The 22,823-nt window shown below is 38.3% G+C and overlaps 3 protein-coding genes and 1 long non-coding RNA gene across 8 annotated transcripts; 2 read left to right on the plus strand and 2 right to left on the minus strand.

The window, feature by feature from the left end:
- Positions 1 to 1,620: 1,620 nt before the first annotated feature.
- On the minus strand, positions 1,621 to 2,839 carry LOC116309030 (uncharacterized). Its single transcript, XR_004198565.2, has 3 exons — positions 2,379 to 2,839; positions 2,125 to 2,169; positions 1,621 to 2,046 (listed from the first exon to the last, which is right to left on the minus strand). It is a non-coding gene; the product is annotated as an uncharacterized LOC116309030 (long non-coding RNA).
- Positions 1,852 to 10,412, plus strand: LOC116309026 (protein LEG1 homolog). 5 transcript variants are annotated; one of them, XM_031719554.2, is made up of 3 exons: positions 1,852 to 2,062; positions 5,721 to 6,434; positions 7,215 to 10,412. In XM_031719554.2, the coding sequence occupies exons 1-3, from the start codon at positions 1,852 to 1,854 to the stop codon at positions 7,634 to 7,636; spliced, it is 1,347 nt and encodes a 448-aa protein (XP_031575414.2). In that variant the 3' UTR covers positions 7,637 to 10,412. The 5 variants fall into 5 exon arrangements, with proteins under 5 accessions (XP_031575414.2, XP_031575418.2, XP_031575415.2 ...); XM_031719558.2 differs by having other exon boundaries at positions 1,922 to 2,058; XM_031719555.2 differs by lacking the exon at positions 1,852 to 2,062 and adding an exon at positions 4,803 to 4,959.
- A 1,420-nt stretch (positions 10,413 to 11,832) lies between these two features.
- LOC116309028 (uncharacterized) lies at positions 11,833 to 16,283 on the plus strand. Its single transcript, XM_089030378.1, has 2 exons — positions 11,833 to 14,791; positions 15,354 to 16,283. The coding sequence occupies exon 1, from the start codon at positions 12,497 to 12,499 to the stop codon at positions 13,259 to 13,261; it is 765 nt and encodes a 254-aa protein (XP_088886504.1). The 5' UTR covers positions 11,833 to 12,496; the 3' UTR covers positions 13,262 to 14,791; positions 15,354 to 16,283.
- A 3,172-nt stretch (positions 16,284 to 19,455) lies between these two features.
- On the minus strand, positions 19,456 to 21,732 carry LOC116309027 (uncharacterized). Its single transcript, XM_031719559.2, has one exon. It carries the CDS (start codon positions 21,221 to 21,223, stop codon positions 20,069 to 20,071), a length of 1,155 nt encoding a protein of 384 aa, XP_031575419.1. The 5' UTR covers positions 21,224 to 21,732; the 3' UTR covers positions 19,456 to 20,068.
- Positions 21,733 to 22,823: the final 1,091 nt, after the last annotated feature.

Below are 22,823 nucleotides of genomic sequence, written 5' to 3' on the forward strand. Positions count from 1 at the left end.
GGATGCGTTCATAATGTATGGCAGAGAGTGGTGGTGAGGGGGTGGGGGGGGGGTGCAGATGAAATTTAGGGGGGATCGGAAAACGTTTTACCAATAAAAAGGAGGGGGGGGGGTGGGTGGGTTGAAAACCTTTTTTCAGAGAAATGGGGGGGGGGATGCAAAATTTTTAGAAGAAGCTACGAGAGTTTGCCAGGGGGGGTATATTATTTTTGGGGGGACTTTTGGGTGGTCTTAAGAATTGTTTTGTCATTTAAAGATTTCATCTGCCCCAACCCCTTCTGCTATACAATATGAACGCAGCCTTATTCAAGTCGGGGTCTTTTTGTCGTAAAAAACAATTTCATTGAAAGCTCATAGAGAGTCTTGATAACGAGTGATTCTCTTTAGTTTATGCCAAATCACAAGATGTTCAGGCAATAAAAAACGTACTGTACCAAACGACGTCACGTCCGGCTCCGCGCAAACTGTTGTTTTTTTCACGCCCGTCAGCTCACATAATCCGCTTTGACAGGTTTGATCCCTGCTTATTTACAAAGTAATGCAAACTTTCAAACATTTTAAACATGACTTCGATCAAGCAAGAAAATATATGACAGCTAAAAAAAATAAATCTTGATAATGAGTGATTCTCTTTAGTTTATGCCAAATCACAAGATGTTCAGGCAATAAAAAACGTACTGTACCAAACGACGTCACGTCCGGCTCCGCGCAAACTGTCGTTTGTCACGCCATCAGCTCACATAATCCGCTTTGACAGGTTTGATCCCTGCTTATTTACAAAGTAATGCAATTTTTCAAGCATACTCAGTATGTGAAAATACTATGATAAGCTGGATACCACTAGTGAGGAATAGTAACGTTTATAGAGCATGTTAACAGTCATTTATGATTACTAAGTTTACTACGCACCGATGGAATGCCACCGAGGCAAGCAAGCTGAGTGTCTTCAACACCGGAAGTGTAGGCTTAACTTCAACAAATAATCGTTTAATAATAACAAAGGCCAATCATGCTTAGATAGTCCTTAGATAGGCTGATGTGTGGATTAATAAGCTGTTAAAACTATTTTAGATGACTTTTTTCGCGGCCGTGATCTGTGGTGTGGAGATGTAAACAAACTACTAATTTGCATATTTACATGGCAAATTTTTCCAACTTCGCATAAAGTTTTCATACGGCCTGTGGAAAAACCCAAACTAATTTTTGTACTTCGTGTTATTCTATCATTTGAACATTGTACAGCTTGAGTTTTGTAAAAATTGGAGAATGGCCACATGCGAAAAATCGCTTTTATAAATGTGAGGTAAAATCGAGACTGTGAATAACTGTGCTGGAAGAATGCAATTTTTTCTATCTAAAGTTTAGTCTAAAAAGTCTAAAATCACCTGGAACAATTGTTCAACACCCCTTTTCTTGAATTCAGTTGCAAATTTGATTGTAACTTGGGTTTTCACCTGGAGCGAGAATGTTTTTGAAAGCGTAATTCGCAGCCGTTTCTTGAGCAATTTTTAGACCGACACGGGGTGAAATCGTTTTTTTCAAAAAAATCCGGATTTTTTACGTAGATCGAAAAACCGACCCTAGTACGTTCATAAACTCATCAAATAGTGTCTACAGACCAAAAAATGAAGGACTTTTATTTTTTGACTGTGGCCGCCCCGTGCTCGATATTTCTGGACAGCCGCTCTTAATTGGTGTCAGATTTTTGAGACAGATTTTTCTGTCACGCCCGTGGAAGAGTGATCATTTTACAGCGAATTGCACGGTTACAAACAAATTCTCTTTTAAACATTATATTTTCTTGATTGTTGACATCTTCCACCACGCATCATTTCTACGGGATCTCCCTGAATGCATTTGGAAACCAAATCTCGTCTCTCGAAGAAAATATCACTTGGTGTCAGATTTTTGAGTAGGATATGTAAATTACCACAGCCCTTGGCAAGAATAATTTCTGCGTCGTGGAGACCCAAGCATGCCGTAGTCCTAAAGATGCCCATCTTAAAGAGCTTTCTTGATCATCCTTCTGAAGTACAGCAAGTCTTTCTGTTGGAAAAAGTTGGTAATGTTTTACATTTTCTCCATCCTTTAGTAAAAGATCTTAAAGATGTTTTTGGTACATACTTGGTTGTAGTCGATGTTTCTTTCCAGTGCAATGTATCCGGCATACTATAAGAATGTTGAAATGCAAGAATTACGCTAAAAACACTTTATTATTCTTATCAGTCAATCGAGTATTGCTAAGGTCATTTACGGTGTTGTTTTTAATGAAAATGAATTCACACAGCCGACTGATGCGTACATGTACTTAAACCATACGTCAGACATTTTCAGTTATTACTATTGATAGAGTATTTCAATGTACTCACAATACAAACCTTGCAAAGAAACACTCCCAGTCGTCCCAATTCCTCTGTTAAGGTATGGTCTTAATTAGAACGACCTGTTGGTTATCAAGATAGTTTGTTATCGCCGGCTATACCGTGATTTCCAATTTTAATCGATAATGAGAGGTGCGATATTTCCTGTTTTGTTTCTTCTTATCGTGGCTTCACATCCGCAGTACTTACAATGAGTGTCCAATGATTTGTCTCATTCACGGGAAACAACAAATCTCAAGAAATGTCGTGTGAGTAAAGCTTGGTGTGGGATTTATAGTAAATCAAAGCGTTTCTATGAATGTAGAGCACTTTGTAGATCAAAATGACGTGAAGCCACCCGGTAAAAATCTGACACTAGTTCCAAAAACCTGACTAAAAATTCTGACTCGAAAACCTGACACCAACTTCACTTTGGTTCGTGTCTCAACTTTGGTAATGTATCTTCTCCATACAGCGTTATCGAACGATAAACAAATTATACTCTAGAGATTGTCGCGTTGTCTGAAATGGGGAAAATAAAGTTCAAGCTAAATAGGTATTTAGGAATTTTCGAGTTATTACAGTAAAAATGGTTTTTTTTTTTTTTAATTTATTACAGTAATAAAAAATTGAATATAATTACAATTAATAGACAATAAATGTAATGAATAATACAATAATAATCCAGATAATAAGAAAAATTATGGTTGCAATGGAAAAACGAAAGAAAAGGAAAAGAAGCTAAACTAATCTCGAAAACTTAGAATAGAGGGGGAAAGGAGTAAAGTTAATTACTAAATGCATGAATAAGTATAAACTATCTTATGAAGTTACAGAACCATTTCTCTTGCTACGCTTCATTCTTATTATTTTTCTTACAGATATATTTTTCTATTAATTGCTTGCGTGAAAAATTATCCTCATAAAAGTTTTTCAAATTAGGGAATTTTTTTTCCTACAGCACCATATATATGTGCTTTTTACAATAAGCTATGTAGTTTAAGAAAACCGAACAGCAAGAGGACTGAATAATGCCAGTTACAATATCTTGTTCAGTAAATTAATTCTCTGTTTTATTAGATCTTTTCAAAAATATATAAAATTATTCCAGAATGACTGGGTTGTTATTACTTAGTGATAACAGGTAGTTATATACGTTTGATTACGTCACGTTCAGATATATTAAGCGCACGTGCTAGTTCACTTATCAGTTGCTTCAGTTTAGGTTCAGAAATCTGAACCATCCTTGCTCCTATAACGTACATTCAGGCCAAATTCGTAAAATTAATATTTTTATGTGAAAGGTCAAAGGGGATCACTGTGGTTACTTTTAGTAAAGAACATTTCAGTAACTATCAAAATGTCACTTTTGAAGCCTATAGACATGCAATAAAACATGACTTTATTGAATTGAAACAATACGCCTTTTGTGTTGTGTTTACTTGAAACCTTAACTTGTTATCTAGATCATATTGACAGAAATCTGACTGATGGTTGACAATTGACATTATAACAACCTTGTTCTCTTACCTGATTTCTTCTATTGTATAAATGAGTTCTATTGTATAAATGAGTTTAGTTAATTAGTTACGATTTGAACATGTCATCGACACTCGCTACGAGAACGAACTATCCGATTACCGGACTTGCATAATCCTATTCCAGTGATTTCTATTTACGTAAATAGGGTTTGTTTCGGACACTTTCCTTACTGGAATTAGCCTAGGTGTGTATAGGCGTAGCTATTACGATTGTAGCTAATTTAGCCTTAGAAGTCTTATTTATATAAATACAGCTCAAATTGTAACGTTTGAGTGTGTCTAAGCTGTGAGTAGTATGCGTCACATGCGGACAAATGCCTTAGTAAAGTACGTCTGCGTAATAGCGCCCAAAACCTTGTTCTGAGACCCCAAACTGATTAGCACGATTATATGAAGCGATTTCTGATTGGTTCTCGCCAATTCAAATCTCACAAGATAACTGATTGGTTCATAATATAATGATTAAATGATTAAATGATTCACAATACAATGATATAATGATTACAATAGCAGTATGAATCACGTCAAATAAAGGTTTATTTCAAAAACTGGCAATAATGTAAAAGAAGTTTTAGTTATAGCGGAGCTGTACTGTGGAATAATTTGCCATTACATATAAGACAAGCATCATCACTGACAAGCTTTAAATCTCAAATACGTTGTCACTTATTTTAGAACAATTAATACTATTATTACCGGAGTCCTGGTAGAGCAGGGTTTTATTTTAACTTCCTTCGTTTCTTTTCTATTCATGATAGTTTCAAATTTTTATTGTTTTAATATTCGTATTTAATATTAGGCATATATTAACTTTAGTGTATTTAATATTCCATTGGAAATATATTTATTTAATCATTGTGATTATCTTGAAGGACCCACCGTGGGTAAATAAAATTATCTTATCTTATCTATAATATCTGTCAGCACTAAACGACTTTAGAATTCACGTCATATATTCGCCGTGAGATTATTAATGCAAGAGGATACTGAAGACTGAATATCTTGATAAGTGTGTAAGCATCAAAGTGATTTTTATCAACCGTAGGTCTAGATACAAGGTAGGTTTATACAAGGTAGGTTTATTGTTTCTTATTTCACCGACATATATGCGGGTATATGCTGGAGATATCCCAGCCTGGCTTGCAGTATATGAGTCAGTATCCAAAGTTCAAACGAAGTTGATATACTTAGATGTGTATTCTTGTTATACTTTACAAAACGCTGAGTTTGAAACTATTACTACATTTAATCATAGCTACATATATATGATTATCATTTATGGTATATATGCATGGTGAGCGAAGTTTTTATGTGAATACTCAAAGCCACTACTGAGAAGGCTATATATTAGCTAATCTGATGTGTAGACACCGAAGTTTTTGTTCCTCCTATATTTGGAAGTGCTACTTCCAGGTTAAGACCCTGAGTGTTGGTCTGGCAGGGAAATGAACGTGCAACCTTTCACGACAAAGGACAGCAAATAAGGCGAATAAAACTTGAATCCCTTGCGACATTCTTTTTATTACAATGCGAACGTCCAGCACTGGTAGCATGCAGGTTATTATTTTAATTATTTTCGTGGAATGTAATTGACCAATTATTTTTGTAACTTTTTTCGATAAATAAAATAGAAAGGGTTGGTAAAATTTAAAAATAGGTCATGCTTCATTAAAAAAAATTGTAGATACAGACTTTAACGTGGCATTGAGAAGGCATGCATCTCCCCGTGTGACGTACGAAAACAAGTTTGTTCGTGCCGTAGCACATGTTTGTGCAGTAGCACGAGATATAACGTTAAAATTCATTTATATATACACAGGATCAACTCATAGGATGATGAAGGGCTCAATCAATCACGGAGTGCTGGCCTTCGGAGTCATTCTTATCTGTTTGTTTCAAGAAGCTTTCTCGGCTATCAGCAAGGAAACTTCACCCTACCCCCCTGGATGGGAAAATGCTGCATCGTCGTTAGAGGATTTTCCTGTGAGAGAGATGGGTGGTAAGAATGTCACTATTGTGGACCCGTGGCTTTACATCGACAGACTAGGAATTTTCAAAATTATGGTTATCTCAACTGAGAGGTATTTTTCTGCTTGGGGGTTCAACTACTCGGGCAATCTTCTTTGGGGATTGCCCCTTCAGTTTGGCTGGCAGATGACAACTGGAAGGTTGAGTGTCACGAAACCCCATTCTCATGATCTGTCAATTATCACGAAGTTTTCTCCTTCAAGCTGGTGGGCTGACATGAATTATTTCTTGTCGATCATTCCATTCCTTGGAGCCTTGAATGCTGGTATCGTTATATCGGTTAAAAATCCACTTAACGTACTCAAACCTTCAAATGTCTCCATGGAATTGCGTGACAAATTTTGCACCAGTGTAACAGAATGTGTGTCAAAACATTCGAAACTGATGAATAGCTGGACAAAATTCTTTCAGCATCTACATGAAAATACGGATAAGAATAAGAAGAATGATAAAGATGCTACCGTGGGTTTGTTGTGGACAGCTCACACGGACTCCATACGCACTGGTAAGTAATATTCACTCTCAAGCTCAAGTTCACGGGGATTTGGAAGAAGGGTAACATGTATAAGAAGAAAGCTAGAAGACTGGTATATGCAAGGGATTTAGTTTGTCTAACCTTAAAAACGAGCACTCTCGCTTATAGGTATACAGTATGTTTAAAAAATAACGTTGTCGGTAACAAACACAAGCCTACGCGACTGGAATAAAAGGGATTGTGGGTAGAAATCACTGAAGCAGTTGAATGCATGATTTTCTGATTAGTCGTGCCTCAGGTTAATAGGACGGACCCTTTGCTGGCGAGCGGGCAGTGTTGATGGAGACATTATTTAATTCCTTTACAATGACTTTAATAATGACCTTCATATTTTCAAAATTGGAACTAAATCATAACTACTTTTCATACTCATATCCCCTTTCGGTCCAGTTAACGTTGAATTGACTACCACCATTTAATTTAATCGCCTATTTTATACTATTCACAGTCATTGTGAATATTATGATGAATACCTTAGGGAATTGTAATATGCAAATAGAGTATATATAAAGGGAAGCGTGCTCCCTCTGGTGCCACTTCATTCAAATTAACGGGAAGAGTACAGACATCGACCCACCCGCCTCACCCGCGAGGAAGCGGGATAAAAACATTACACTCTGGGTTACCTGGGCATTGTTCCAGGCCAGAGTGGATGCCTCATACCTCATTAATAACAATACATAGGGTATTATACTATTAACTCTATTCGAAAAATGACAAGTAACTTTCTGTTATCCTCATCTGTTACAGCAAACCCGCTGTTCCTGGATCAGCGGGCTCTGCTATCCACTCCCGAGATGCACTTCGGTCGAGGATGGGCTCTTTTGGTTGATTTCATCGCCGCAACTTATTTCCAGACCAATCTGAACAACACACATGAACAACAGGCCATGGCTTTGCCGCCAAGGATCCTACACAATACTGATCATCCCCCTGACATTCCTGACTTCAATAAAGACCAGAATAATGCTCTGGTGATTATCAACACCATTTACTATGTAGAAGAGTTGACAAATGGAGGGTTTTTGTATTTATGGCGCAAAGCAATGTGTTCTCCTCAAGGAAGAGCAGATGGAAGAGAAATGTTAGAAAGCCTTCTACGCCATCCTTTGGTCGTCGCCAAGGATTTGGTGAAATTAGTGCTTGACTTCATCAAAGATCATAACTGCTAATCATGAAGCAAAGTAAGATACGAAATTTCTTTCAAATAAGTTTTTTACTAATGATGCTTAAGTTTACTGAATTGAAAGATTATAAGTAAGTCAAAAATTTCACTTGTTGGATCTAATAGGTATGTTTGTCTGTATCGCTCCGTGGGTAAAATGGTGCTACCATTATGAGACCTGATTCTATATTTTAAAAAATGAATAAAAATACATGTAAAAAATGTTGTTAGCATAACTGCAATGTACAGCACAACATCTTTTTGTAATTACATTTCAAGATATTTGAGAACAAAATCCAGGAATTACTTCCACATGTTCTGGGTAAAGGCTACCACCCTCCTCCCTTTCCCCCAATTCACCCCCTCCAATCCCACCCTTTCCCACCCCTCCCATCTAAATCGAGTCTCTTAGGCGGACTGGTCAGAAATTAGCAGGGGGTTTGGGAAAAGATTGAAGAAATTTCAAAATGATCAAAAAACGTGGATCTTCATGACAAACTGCAATATCTTTCCACCGTTTTAATGTAGTGCCACCAAATTTAAGCACATACATTTTGTATAATTGTACTATGTGTCCTCACAATTTCATGCAAAAATATTGAGTAGATTTTGAATTAGAAGAATTTTCTTGACCAAAGTTGTCGAAATGTGCGTAACCGAAAACTAGCTGGTTTGAGCAAATCTAACCATTTCAAGCGGATAATGATAACTTCTTACAAACATTTTGGATAGGAATGGATTTTATACCAGTTGATAAGAGGTTTCTTCCGCACACTACACCAAAAGTGGAGGATAAAATAACATAATTCTAGGAAGTTTTTTTACATGTACCCCTATAAAATGCCGCTCAAGTCACAAAAGGGAAAGTTAGGGTTAAGTTGGAATAAAGTTTTCTCCAGGTTCCATTTTGTTCGCGAAACCTAATCTCTTACCATAAATAGAAACAATTCGGTGAATTCTAATACACAATTGAGTCGCTTTCACTATTTTGCTTTTTTTGAATTTTTAATCTCCAACATTAAAATGTTACAAAAGGGAACATCGGCGAAAAACACCGAAATTATAGCTTCTTCTACAAGACTTTTTTGTAAGACCTCTTGAAGTAGAATTCTAATATGCGCATTACCAACTTGTTAGATAGTTCGTAAAAGTGTAGAATAGTGTTTTGTTTTGCGGAATTCGGCGTTTCTCTCTTGTTTTATCTGTAAGCATTTAGATACATATTTCACACGTTTTTGCTTTCATATGTTTGTAATCTTTAATCTGTAAAAAATACAGCTACTTCTTATAATAACATCAGTTCATCATTTTTATCATTGCATTCGTTTAAATCGTTTCATCAGTGCATTAGCGCATTTACGTAAGAGCCTCATCGCTTTTATATGAAAGAAAACGAAGGATGAGTGACACAGTCCTGAGTTTTATATTTTAAAATATCTTACTAAATTACCTTACTTTACAAACTCAAGGCAGTTAAGGTGCTAACACACGGTGCAACATTGCATGCAACATTGCACGCAACAGGACTGTTGTAGCGTGTCTACCCAAAACTTGTTGCATGCAACGTTGCATGCAACAAATCTGAAGTTGAATCGCGCTCTACTGTTGCAACATTGCGCGCAACAAATTTCATCATGTGAACATGTCTGCAACATTACCTGCAACATTCTGAAATTTCCAGCTAATCAGCTTGCACTTAATTTTTAACATAGCAGGCTGACACAAGCGATGTTGCATGATATTATTCCAATGTCACTCCGATTCAAATTTGCTGCTTGCAATGTTGTGTGCAACGTTGCACCTTGTGTCGGCAGCTTAAACGCCATTGAAATCTTGATGATATCATAAAGGCCATAACTATAATAAGTATAGCTGAAGTTACTTGCACTACTTCAATCGTTTGTAGCATTGTTCTGTGTAATAATACCATTAAACGTCAAGGAAACAAAACACAACCGAACACTGTGTGTGACCAGCACTAATAACGCCTTCTAAAGTATGTAAAACTTAGTTAAGAAGTACGGTAGAGGTCAAACTACTTCGTGACAGCATTTATTTCGATAAAAATTATTGTAGTTTTTAGTGAAAACTCTGCGCATGGGCAATTAGTGTAAGATACTTGTTATCAGTTTCAAAGAACATCATAGCAACACAAGACTTAATAAAAGGTAACATTAGGCAACTATTACAGCGAGTGGTTGTAGTGCTCTATTTTAGTCGAATTTAATCCCGGGAAAAAATTTCCTAAAATGAAAACAGTACGATAATGGTGTTCTCTTAGCATTCCGATCTACCATATTACACTTTTTATTTAAAATAATTAAAAAGGAATGGCAAAAAAATGAAGGCAAATATAGGGTTACATAAGGGAACTATCGAAGTAACTGGCTTTAGTACACTTTTTATAATCGATTATTATCCCCAAAAACTTTCTCAGAAAGTGAACAGCCACGATATTACTCTTCAATAGGCATTTCGATTTACCATATTACTTTTTTTATTGAATACAGCCCAAGTTACACTGGTAATATTCATGATATTTCAACTACTGTCAAATTTGTTTACTCTAGTGCATGCGAATGCTTTGCAAATTTTAATTGGAGAAACTTACCAGTCATTCCTGTTAACTATTCAATGTAATACAGTAGCTATTTGCTGTAATGGTGATGCAGGATTTAGGGTATTTGACTCTCATGCTTGTAATCCATCAGGTCTCCCAAATCCTCAAGGTACTTGTGTACTCCTCGATGTTGATGACTTTAATAAATTACTTCCAAAGATTATATGACAATTTAACAGGTTTATTTGAACTCAGAGGAGAGTGTATTACTGAGACATGCATACAAAGCAATGCTACTGAAAATCCTCTTAATGCACAAACCCACACTGAAAAGAGTGAAGTGATTGACAAAGCTGCAGATGATAATCAGCAAAGAAACAACAGTAATATTACAAATTCAAATGCCAATAATTCTTCGATTGCACGTTACGTCATCGCGGCCATGTTGGTGCCATTTAACAAAAGATTTTTCATTAGCATCCATTGTTAACGGCACCACAATGGCCGCCATGTCTTTGTCTTTTGACTCTCTTGGGAATGCTTGCAACCCATCAATATCGATGGTATTCCTTTGAGAAGTTGCTGTTTTTCATCATGCAAACCACACACCAAAAAACTTGGCTGGGGCTCCAAGTGCTTATACTTCATCAAATACACTATGGTATCCCGAGTTCACGCCACGAAGGGCGTCTAGTTTTACTTTGATTCTCTTCTGCAGTTGCTTCGTGCGATGAAAACCAGAGCCAATCAACCAGGTTTATCGGATTGTGCTTAATTGCTGCTAACAGCTGCAAGTCTTGGATTCATTTTGTGCACAGTGTTATGGCTTGATATGCGAGTCTTGCTTCAACGTCCATAAAATACACAAGATATATAAACAAATAGAAGATAAACAGCAGCCAATTATGCTCAATCAATTTAATTAAGGAGGAAAACGTAAACAGTTTCATCAAAAACCAGATGCTGTGCAAGTTCCACGACAAAAAGAAGCTCCAATACTATTGTCAAGATGGAACATGTAGACTCAGCGTTTGCCAAAAACGAAAACGGCAGAGCTTAGAAGATGCCGGACAGGACTCAAGGAAATTGATCGTAGGAGCGATGAATCGAGTTGAGAAACGGAAAGAAAACGACGGAAAAGAATGAGATCAATCTAAAGAAAACATAGAGTGAATTCAAAGAGAGATTGACGTGGCAGAGAGGAATGTTGAGTCTGTGTCGCGGCCAAAACCGCTAGAGGAGGACTGGGGCGAAGTTTTTCACACGTTTGATTATAGTCTATAATGTCATCGAGCTGTGTAACTGCAGAAGGACAAAATTGTAAGTTTTTCATAGCCTTTGATATCTTTATTAAGGTATATCGCAATTTATGTTCCTTTTCTACATTATTTACTAGTTGTGAACCGCCACTTGAAACCTGTTTAGAGTGATTTCAGTCGTCTTTAGAGCCGTGTAAGATCGAAAAAATTGTAATCAATGTAAACAACGTTCATTTGAGTAAAAGAAAAACAAGGAGCGAGTGTCACAAGTTTCTGCAGCTACATTTCGTTCACAAAATTCTGATTCCAAACTACGAATAAAGACAGAAGAAATAACGCTTGAAGTCTTGGAATTATGGTGAGTTTAGAGTTTTGAAGACCAATGTTATGGATCATTGCACAAGCACGCAAGAACCGAAGGCGCCAACTTCAGATCTCGATAATGATATGCAAATTAATGACAATACCGCAGACAGGCGCGAAAGAGAGAGAATTCCGACTGAAAGAGGAAGGCAAGAAAATATTAGAATTTTAAAAAATCGAAGAACAACCACTCTTCGCGAGGCTTCGAAGAAAAGAACGAAACTTACAGAGCTTCTCTCAGACGAAGAAAATTTGCATCTAGTTAAATCGCAATTTGAAGAGCTTAACTCCTTATTTAATGACTTTCAAGCAGCTCATGAAGCCCTGGTTGAGCATTTGACCTCCGACGAGGACAAAGATAAGGAAGATGATTATTTTATCGCCAAGCAAAGCGCAGCGCTGGAGTTTCGAAATCAAATAATTCAGTGGATTGAGCTAGGAGAAGCACGATTAGCCGAACGAGCCGACCTCTTAGAATGTAATTCAATGTCATCTAAAGGCTCCAAGCGCTTGCGCCACTCAAGAAGATCGACGGGTTCAGCTGCTTCATCCAGAGAGAAGGAGCGCCTCAACCTGGCCGAGATGATGGCCGAGAGGTCACTTTTGAAGGAGAGACAACGTATTGAAGAGCTTAAACTAGAAATAGACATAGCGAAGTCACGCGAGAGAAAGAGTCTATGCCATAATGGAAGCTGAAGAATATGGTGGATTGCCTGCATACTCCAACTCAGCCCCGCCCTTGATGCGGTCTACACCACGGCAGAGAAGTAATTTCAGCGTTATACCAGAGCAGTATGAAGGAAACGGATTCAAGTGCCCCGACGCCACAACGGAGCGTAACGAGCATCGCAGCACAGAGGAAAGGATCACCACGGAAATTCATACCGCTAGCAAGGAACCCGACGAGCAGCATGGAGGAAACGGATCCAAGTGCCCCGACGCTACAACTGATTGTTCTAAGAGCAACCAAGACGGGACCGGGTTAAAGCAACAAGAAAAGCTGACGAAGTGCGAGAAATCTCACGACCTTGAAGAGTGTAAAGACTTCGTAAAGAAAACCCTGGAAGAAAGGAAGAAGTTTATAGCAGAAAAACACCTGTGCTTTGCCTGCTACGGAACCAAACACCGGTCTAAAGGCTGTACCAACAAGAAAGTCTACAGAACATGCAACAAACCACATCCAACGTCACTCCACGTAGATAACTTCAATCCCAAAGAACAACAGAAATCCAAGGACGAAAGTAAGTCAGATTCTACGACCATCGGTAGTACGTGTACTGACACGAAAGAAACTGAAATTAGTCTATCAACCACCACGCAGAATGTCATCCTGCATGCCATTCTACCCGTTATCGTCCGGGCCGAGAACGGAAATATTGCTAAGACATACGCACTTTACGACAACGGAAGTTCGGGAATCTTCATTACCGAAGAACTAAGGAACAGTTAGCAATAAAGGGAATCGACACAAGGCTACAATTTGGAACTATACACGGTTACAGTTCGGTCAAGTGCTCTATCGTCGAAGGACTGACTGTAAGTGATCTGACAGGTAACAAACCTGTCAAACTGGCTCGTTGTTACACGCGACAAGAAATTCCAGCTAGTCAGCAGCAAATCCCTACTCCCGATTCCAGAACCTTCGTCAGATAGCAAGTAACATGCCTGAACTAGTGACAGACCTCGAGGTTGGTCTACTACTCGGAAGCGACTGCCCTCTGGCGCTCGAACCCCTAGAAGTAGTTCCAGGCGGAGGAAGCGGGCCTTTCGCCATGCGCCTTCAACACGGATGGACGGTGAACGCGGCAAACCAGAGGAGCAGAAGATGGCTGAGCTGCCCAAGGACAGAGTAACACTTGCTTTTCCATTCACGTGTGCAGGCGTAGATTATTTTGGCCCTTACGTTATCAAGTTTGGCCGAAAGGAAGTAAAGCGATACGGTGCCCTTTTCACTTGTCTAGTCAGTAGAGCTGTGCATATAGAGATAGCGAACTCTCTCGATACAGATTCGTTTATACAAGCTCTCAGAAGATTTATAGCCCGTAGGGGACCGGTAAAGATGATTAGAAGTGATAACGGGACCAACTTTGTCGGCGCTCAAGCAGAACTCCGCCGAGCTCTAGAGGAAATGGATTAGGATCAGATCAGAGACCGACTTCACAAGGAAGAAATCGACTGGATCTTCAACCCCCAGCCGCCAGCCATATGGGGGGCGTCTGGGAAAGGCAGATTGGTACCATACGCAAAGTGCTAGCTGGTCTTCTCAACGAGTATGGCAATCGTATTGACGACGAAGATCTACGCACATTAATGTGCGGAATCGAAGCAGTAATCAATTCGCGACCGCTAACCTTCGTATCCAGTGATGCTAACGATCTCGAGCCTCTCACACCGAGTCATTTACTGACAACAAAATCCACCGTAATTCTACCGCCTCCGGGGAACTTTCAGAAGGGAGATGTCTACATGAAGCGACGGTGGAGAAGGGTTCAGTATCTAACGAATCTCTTTTGGACACGGTGGCGTAGAGAATACCTACTGACGTGTCAACAGCGAAGTAAATGACAGAATCCAAAACGCAACCTAAGGATCGGAGACGTAGTAATCGTGAAGGATGACAGTGCTCCTCGGAACTCATGGACGATGGGACTCGTCAAGGAAGTTGAGCAAGATGAACAAGGCCTGGTGAGAGCCGCTGTCTTGAAGACCGACAAGAGTGAGCTGAGACGACCAACCAGCAAGCTTTGTGGTCATCTTGGCCAAGGAAGAACAATAGACATTGAACTCATATATTATAAAGCTGTTTGCGTTCAAGAACATTTATAATTAGTTGTTGTTTAAGTCAGTAAACCTAGGTTAGGTTTAGGGGCCGGGAATGTCGCGGCCAAAACCGCTAGAGGAGGACTGGGGCGAAGTTTTTCACACGTTTGATTATAGTCTATAATGTCATCGAGCTGTGTAACTGCAGAAGGACAAAATTGTAAGTTTTTCATAGCCTTTGATATCTTTATTAAGGTATATCGCAATTTATGTTCCTTTTCTACATTATTTACTAGTTGTGAACCGCCACTTAAAACCTGTTTAGAGTGATTTCAGTCGTCTTTAGAGCCGTGTAAGATCGAAAAAATTGTAATCAATGTAAACAACGTTCATTTGAGTAAAAGAAAAACAAGGAGCGAGTGTCATAAGTTTCTGCAGCTACAGTCTGGTCTGCTCATCTCAAACATAATCTTGTTAAGCTAGAAGGTGTTCAACGTAGAACAACGAGGTTTATCCTACGCTCTGACGATGACTACAAGTCTAGACTTATTTCCTTCAAGCTCAAGTTCCCTTATGGAATGATCTACCGGCTGAGCTCAGGCAAGCTATCTCTGCGCCGTCCTTTAAGCGCTTACCTGTTAATTATTATGACAAATATTTGTCTTCCTTTAAGACCACTTCTACCTGTTCTTGAGTGACGAAATGCCGCTGCTCCAACTGTAGGGCTTAGCCATTCCTTTATTAGTTACCTGTTTGATCTCTTTTTTTCTTCTTGATTTTAGTTGGAGACTATCCTATAGGTGGAATGCCACCTGTCTAGTTCTCCGCAACAGTTTAATTGTTGGAAGCTTAATAAATAAAAATGTAGATAAAATGATTTGCAAGATGGCAAAAGAATACGAAATAGCGAAGAAGGAGGAACTGAAGCAGACGCTCCAGGAACTAACAACAGTAAATAATGAAGAGCAAACCGCTATTAAAACGAGATTAAAAGATCAGAAAAAATTGTGCAACATTGCCGAGCACTGTTGGAGAGAGATGTAGCATATGAGGAAATCGAAAGTAAGGAAATGATTCTAGAAAGAGCTAAGATGTTAAAGAATCTCCTTTGATCTTATGCCATCGGCCAATCCAGCGTGACGTGACATTATACAGTCAATTCAAAAAACGTTGTCGTCGACAGGCTCAAGCCTACGCCACTGGACCGAAAGGAATATGGGTAAAAATCACTGAAGCGGTTAAATATTCGTTCTGAATTAATTGTTTCTGCTAGTAATAAGATAATAATGGCGAGAAACAATCCATCAAATGCATGTCTTCGGGTTTAGGGAAAGAAAAACAAAGTAGTTATGATTCAGTTCACAATTCTGAAAATATGAATGCATTAAAAAAACGTATCCTTCAACATTTCCCGCTCGCCTAAGAAGGTTCATGCTGTAAACCAGGCATAACTAGTCAGATAAAATGATGGAGTCAACTCGGCTTCAATGATTGCTACCCAGAGTTCCTTTCGGTCCAGTCGCGCAGGCTTGAGTTGGTCGACGACAACATTTTTTTGAATTGACTGTATTACGTATTACTCCGTGAAAGAGAAAGTCAGGCAAGTCATAATATTCTATATAGCTTCAATATCCTGGAGAGCTCAACAACTCTTTACATTACATGTTCTAGCATAAAAAGTTAAGGAATAAAATAGCATTCAATATTTTCAACAATTCATTCAATTTCAATTTTCATTCAATTTCAACATTAATATAATTACATATGCAAATAAAGATCATAAAAACTCTACATAAAAATATGTATCAAGACTAAGCTTTCTTAAAAAGGAAGGTTTTAATAAGCTCAAGCTTAAAACTCAAAATATTTCTGCATGACCTCATGTGCATGAAGGGAAATCTATAGTTCTGGCGCAGCATTTGAGAATGCTCTTTTACCATAGGATTTAAGTTTGAAAGAACCTTTGGTTAAAAGATTGGATGATTGTGATCTCAGTTGACGAGCTGGCACATACGGTTTTACCAGTTCACTAAGATATGAGAGAGCACAGCCATTCATAGCCTTGAAAGTTATTAAAAGTATCTTGTAGTCAATTCGTTGTTCAACGGGCAGCCAGTGTAAGTGATAGAGAATGGGAGTTATATGTTCGTATTTGTGACCGCAGGATACTAAACGTGCTGCTGCATTTTGAACTCGCTGACGTTTTTGAATTAAGTGTTTTGGCAACCCATACAACAAAGAATTACAGAAGTCTAGAGGCTTCAAAAGAAATACATTTACGGATTTTCCGAATATTTCTTATGTTGAAGAAACATGATTTGCAAATGAAGATAATCTGGTCTTCAAGAGACATTTTGTCATCAAAGATGACTTCTATATTGCGAACTGATGATGAAGAAGAAATATTATGATCACAGCGTTTGATAGAAGCAATAGGTGGCCTGGGACGATCATGAGCAGGCGACAGTACAGCAATCTCTGTTTTGTCAGTGTTCAATTTAAGCTTGTTTCTAGTCATCCATTTAGGAATTTCACTTACACAAGACTTTATTCTGAATTTGGCAGACCATTTCAGCAGAAGAGGATGTTTCAAATGTGCTATCAGCATTCAAGTGAAAATTAATATCATATTCTCCCGAGATGTCCCCAATAGGTGACGTGCACATCAAAAACAAAATAGGACCCAAGATAGAACCTGTAGCACACCACTATGCTCAGAGCGACAGGATGATACACCACCCTGAACAGCAACACGAAAGCTCCTATCAGCCAAGTAAATTTCAAACCATTTCAAGTCAATGCCATGCCAGTCACACCAAACCTTGAAGACATCCTTTCTAACAAGATCTTATAATTAACCGAGTCAAACGCTGCTGAAAGTTTAAGCAACACCAAAACAACACAACGTTGACCATCAATTGCTTTCAAGATATAATTCTGCACCCTTAAAAGAGCAGTCTCTAGACTGTGATACCTCTTATACGCAGATTGGAAAGGCTCATGCAATTTGTTTTTTTTATCAAGATGGTCAATGAGCTGTACAGCAACAACTTTCTCAATAGCCTTCGAAAGGAACTGTAAGTTCGATACAGGTCTAAAGCAAAGTAAGCAAGAAAATTCCTCAGTGGACATGCTCTGCTTTTTAAGAACCGGTTTTACAGTAGCTTGCTTGAAATTAGATGGAAACGTTCCAGAAACAGACAGATTTACGATCTTGTTGATAATAGGAAGAAGAGGACCAAACAGCTTTTCAGAATCCTACTGCACAGGATCAAGATCGCAAGATTTAGATGTTAAGGGAGTAATGAGTTTAGAAATGCCAACTGCTGAAATCTCTTGAAAAGATGACAAAAAATCTCATAACATAGAAGGCTCTGGAAGAGTGTCACTTTCAGATAGACCTTCGAAACCAGCCTGGATAGAATTTATTTTACTTTCAAAAAAATCAGCAAAACAATCTGCCAAATCTTTGGAAGAACGAAAAGAAGGAAATAGTTGATTAGCATTCATATTTGTCCATTTCTGAAAAGTGGAAAACAGAACTTTCTGATTGGACTGATTCTCGGATATAATATCCGAATAAAACTCATTTTCAGCTTTCTTAATTAGGTTTCGAACAACATACCGATCAACGTATAAAATTTTGACGATCAATGATAAGACGAGACTTTCGCCATGTCCTCTCGAGACGCCTTCGTTTTACTTTACTGAGCAACCTTGATTTCATCAGCTCTCTGAGTAATTGAAAGACCAACACCACCAACTCTGCCTTCCCTCGCAATGTGTTCGAATAACTAGCCGTTTGGCAACATTTCATTTATAATTAGTTGATTCGATTCATTAGATTTCAACCTTGTTTCAGTTATACCGTTAAAAACTCAATATTTTCATCAATAACGAAATCATTTATCATTGAGGACTTGTTGCAAATTGATCTAGAATTTAACAGGCATAATTTAGAAGGTTTACTGACCTGACGTTGTAAAGGAATACGGTTAGGAATCAAGAGATTCGATGGATTTACATCAGTTTGCCGGTTTAAATATGCAGTCGTCGATGTGGAACACGAGAAACGATTTTGAATATTTAATTCGTGTAAAGAACAAACAGAAAATGAAGATTTCGTAACCCTTCTCTCACAATTAGATGATGAAGCTTGGCCGTCTCGTTTGCCCCTAATTCTTGTCGACTTATCCAGTGGAAATCCTTGTGAACTGGTATTCCGTAGTACAATGGCGGGAAATTTGAAGTTGTGGTAGCATTTAGCGATTTCCACCAGACACCGCGAAAGAAGGAAATTTTTTTTAATAAGAAATCATAATCAAAAGCCTTAAATACCGTTAAAAGTATGTAAAGTAAAAAAGAGAGTGATATAAGATAAAAAAAACTTTAAAAACTAGAGAGCTCATAAATCAGCAGCTTCACTCGAGCGCTAATTAAGAACACAATAGAGTTTTTGCACCATCACGTGTCGGCGCCCATAATACAGCTTGCACTGCCTGTGGTTAGATGGCAGAACAATAAAATCTCTTTTTCTCTTGGGAATTGAATTCCTTCTCATGTAAAACGACTGTATTGTTCCTGCCATCTAACATGGCTGCCGTCACGTGGTGGTGCAAAACCTCTGCTCTCTTACTCCGACGAAGGACTAGAGTCCGAAACGTCAGTACGTTTTTTCATCTTTTCACGGTGTATAATTTACCTTTTGATCATTACTGTTTCATTAGAAACACCGACGCAGCTCACACTAGTTTTTAGCTAGTTATATCCTCTATTGAATCAGTCAAGAAAGGGTATGGTGGTTATATAAACGAGTGCAAGAAGTGTGTCACACAAGAATCGAGTCTATCGATGTTAGAATTAAAGCTGTGGAGGGCAACGAGATGGAAAAAATGGAAAATATTTAATTAGTTCTCAACAAATTTGGACATGACAATTACATATTAATTAGGTTAATATTGACCAGGCGGATTCCTGCCGTTTAAGCTTTCATACAAAGTATTACACATCACACAGTATATTATTTATCACCGCGTAATCATATTTTTCTAAAAGGTCACGCGACCTACCCCTTTAAAATGAAAGTTGTGACAAAATAAACACCACAAATGAAAACTGCACCTCGATATTAGTAAAGAGGTTTATTTCTATAAGAGTGCAAACAATTAATCCGTGAAACACTAATTACTAAATAGTACAAAATAGTGCTAATTAAACGATTGAAAACAATGAAATTTGCATGAAATTGTGCTATTTAGTAGTACTAAAGTTTCGCGGTTATATTGTTTGCACTCTATAAAATATCAAATATTTGAAGAGTTGTATGGGAAAAGGTTTTGGCTCAGACATGCTCATTTCTCGTGTTTCACACTTTATGAACTGATCTTCGTCTTCTCACTTATATTGAGATGTAGTGTTTCTTTCATGCCTTTCTGGCCGGTCTAAGGGGTGTAGGGTCACGTGAGTTCAGGTCTAACGACAACCATTGATTATCATTCTACGTGGTCAATACACCTCTTCTTTTGGGTTTGGGACTTTGTCGACTTTGTTTTCGTTGTCTTAAAGTGCTCTGTGCCGATTTTCCAGCTGATGGCGCAGTTCTAGCTTCTTTAGAAAACTGCACGTTTCTGCCCTTTCGAGGAATCATTTTGACGGGTTTGTATGCTTCCTTATCAAGGTAATGACTCAGGATAGCATGAAGATCAGGAGTCTTGGTCCTTGCCTCACAAGGCACGATCTCTGTAGCGTCTGAACTTTCCGAGACTAACATCAAAGAATTTTCACTGTTACTTGATGTTGCGCTGGTCACGCGAGACCTTCTGCCGTCAGCAATATCAATCCAGGAGTTTTTAGTCATGTGTGGTGTTTCGTTTCTTGCTGTTATACGAGATCCAGTTCGTGAATCGAGTCGGGAGTCAGTTACAGTACGCCGAGTATAGTTATGTCGAGACGGCGACTCTAAGCGATCAATAAAATCGAGTGATGTCTTTGGACGAGAAGTTAGAGATACTCTCGGAGTACGAGTACATGCCGACCGAGATCCCATAATTCGTATGTCATCCCCATCAAGTTGCATTCTCGAGATGTCCCTGCGAACTTTCTTGATCCATTCTTTGTCACTGAGGAAATATTCAGTGTCTCGAATACCATCTGAAGCGAAGCCTTCAGTTTTCAAAATATGAGCACAATAGAAGTGTCCCATCTTAGCCGCCAACAAGTAAGCAGAAAAACCTTTCTTGTTCCTTAGATCAACACTTAATCGGTATTTCATGATCTTCTTCAGCATATAACACAAGGCTTTGGCATTTCCAGACATGGCTGCATACATCAGCGGCGTGTTGCCCTCTTCGTCTTGTTCATTGATGTCATACTCAATGTCTTCCAGTAGCATCTCAACGATTTTTTCTTTGCCATTCATACAAGCGTAGGAAAGTGCAGTTCTTTTAAATCTATCCTTGGTACTAACGACTGCACCTTTGTCTATCAGCATTCGAGCTATTTTTGCTGCTATATTCTGTTTCTCGATAAAGCAAGCTTGCATCAAAGACGTTTTTGAGTCTTTGTCTGTGGAAATATTTGGATCTGTTCCTATGTCCAGCAGCAGTCTTGTCTGATGAATGCGGCCACATTTGACAGCCATCAGAAGAGACATTCTTCAAGCTCACTTGAATATTTTTTACCAATGTATTGTGAGTATTTTAGATTATAAAAATGCAATAATTCACTAAGAAGCATGGCAGCCAGTAACAAATCAAAGCAAGACTCAACCCGTCAGACAGGGTCAACGAAATCACTAAGCTTCTCTAACTCATATTTCTCAAATCACATACCAACAATCATACCAATATTGTGTTTAGAAATCCATCTGCGGCTATATTTACTTCTGATTTCAATTTCGAAGCGACTTATTTATTCGGATTTTGGCACAACAAACTGTGTGATTATTGTGTCCAAGAGACAGATTACCTGGCGTGAAGCTTTGCATTGTTCTGCCGACCTCTAAAGAAACAGGTTACTCCCTCGGGACATATAACAAACACCACCTCTTTGCACAAGGAATTATGATCCGTTAGGCAAATTTGACGCTTTGTAGCTATTGTTCACACGTAAATAAAAAGTAGAGTTTACAGAAGAAGAAAAAACACATCACAAAACAAAGCGAAAAAGTCATCTTCTTGCCGAAATAAATGTGCAAATTGACTTCAAAACGATTTGTTTTTGTATAACAAGAATTCGCGATTAGTGACTACCGATGCTTGTAATTCTTATTATTCTTACCGATGCTTGTAGTTATTGCATTACTGAATACAACTGGTTGATTTTATTGTGTCTTTGTAAATACAACTATTCAAAACGCCTTACCGATGCTGATCGATCAGAAGAAAAAAATAGATATAGCTAACGACAATCTCAGTTTTAGAAGCCAAAAGACTTATGCAACAAATGCCCTTGGAAAAATTTCCAATTTTTCCTTTTCAATTTCTCCTACTGGTAACATTTTTAATTTTATCGTCCCTAGGCAGTCTTGAACTGTTTTCCACCATCCATACTAAGCTATTTAGAAGTGAGTACATTTTATACGTTTTGGCCGAAAGTTCAGAAGACGACACTAAGTGCCAACTAAAGCCTCTGGATTAGCCATCCCGCCCCTTCTCCAGAGCTTTTCCGAATCACGCATTTCAATGAAAAGGGTCGGTGAGTACTTATGTCAGTGCCAGCATGGTACTATATTATGACATGATGTGGCCCGCAGCAAAAGCATCTTTGTACCCATTTAATTCAGTCGTTTACATGTCATGGTTAGGAAGAAACTCAGTAGAGCTTCATATTTGTCACTTGTTTTAGGATAGGATTAGATAAAAGAAAACTGCACTCGATGTAGAAAGTAAGGATTACATACCATCTTGGTCTAATTGATCTGTCTCAGGGTAACCGAGTGTGAAATTACTGTAAGTGGACCATGAAGTTAATGTACTAATGTAGTGGGCTTATTGGAACAAAAAGCTGGACAAAGCTACCAACATCACTAGTTGAAAAAGGGTTGCGGGGTTTATCACCGGGATTTTACGGTATTAGAGAGTTTTAGATTGACTTTTTTTTCTCCCCGCAAACGTATTTTACTTTACCTTTTACAAACCTTCTCACCAAGCGCAAATATTTTTTTGTAATTTTCTACTACTTGGACTTTTTTTGCGATTCTTTTTCAGTCATTTAAAAGAATTTTTTACTGGTCAACTGACGTTTCACGTTTG

This window comes from Actinia tenebrosa, unplaced genomic scaffold (genome assembly GCF_029948245.1).
Source record: "Actinia tenebrosa isolate PJP-AT-01 unplaced genomic scaffold, QUT_ActTen_1.0 PGA_scaffold15__27_contigs__length_11533743, whole genome shotgun sequence".
Taxonomy (NCBI): domain Eukaryota; kingdom Metazoa; phylum Cnidaria; class Anthozoa; order Actiniaria; family Actiniidae; genus Actinia; species Actinia tenebrosa.

Excerpts from the sequence above, each read along its gene's own strand:
- LOC116309026 (XM_031719554.2), top strand. The coding sequence starts at position 1,852 with ATGCATTTGGAAACCAAATCTCGTCTCTCGAAGAAAATATCACTTGGT. Across the intron at positions 2,063-5,720 it reads CTTTCTGTTGGAAAAAGTTG|GATCAACTCATAGGATGATG; the intron begins GTAATGTTTTAC and ends ATATATACACAG. Across the intron at positions 6,435-7,214 it reads CACGGACTCCATACGCACTG|CAAACCCGCTGTTCCTGGAT; the intron begins GTAAGTAATATT and ends CATCTGTTACAG.
- LOC116309028 (XM_089030378.1), top strand. The coding sequence starts at position 12,497 with ATGGAAGCTGAAGAATATGGTGGATTGCCTGCATACTCCAACTCAGCC.
- LOC116309027 (XM_031719559.2), bottom strand. The coding sequence starts at position 21,223 with ATGTCTCTTCTGATGGCTGTCAAATGTGGCCGCATTCATCAGACAAGA.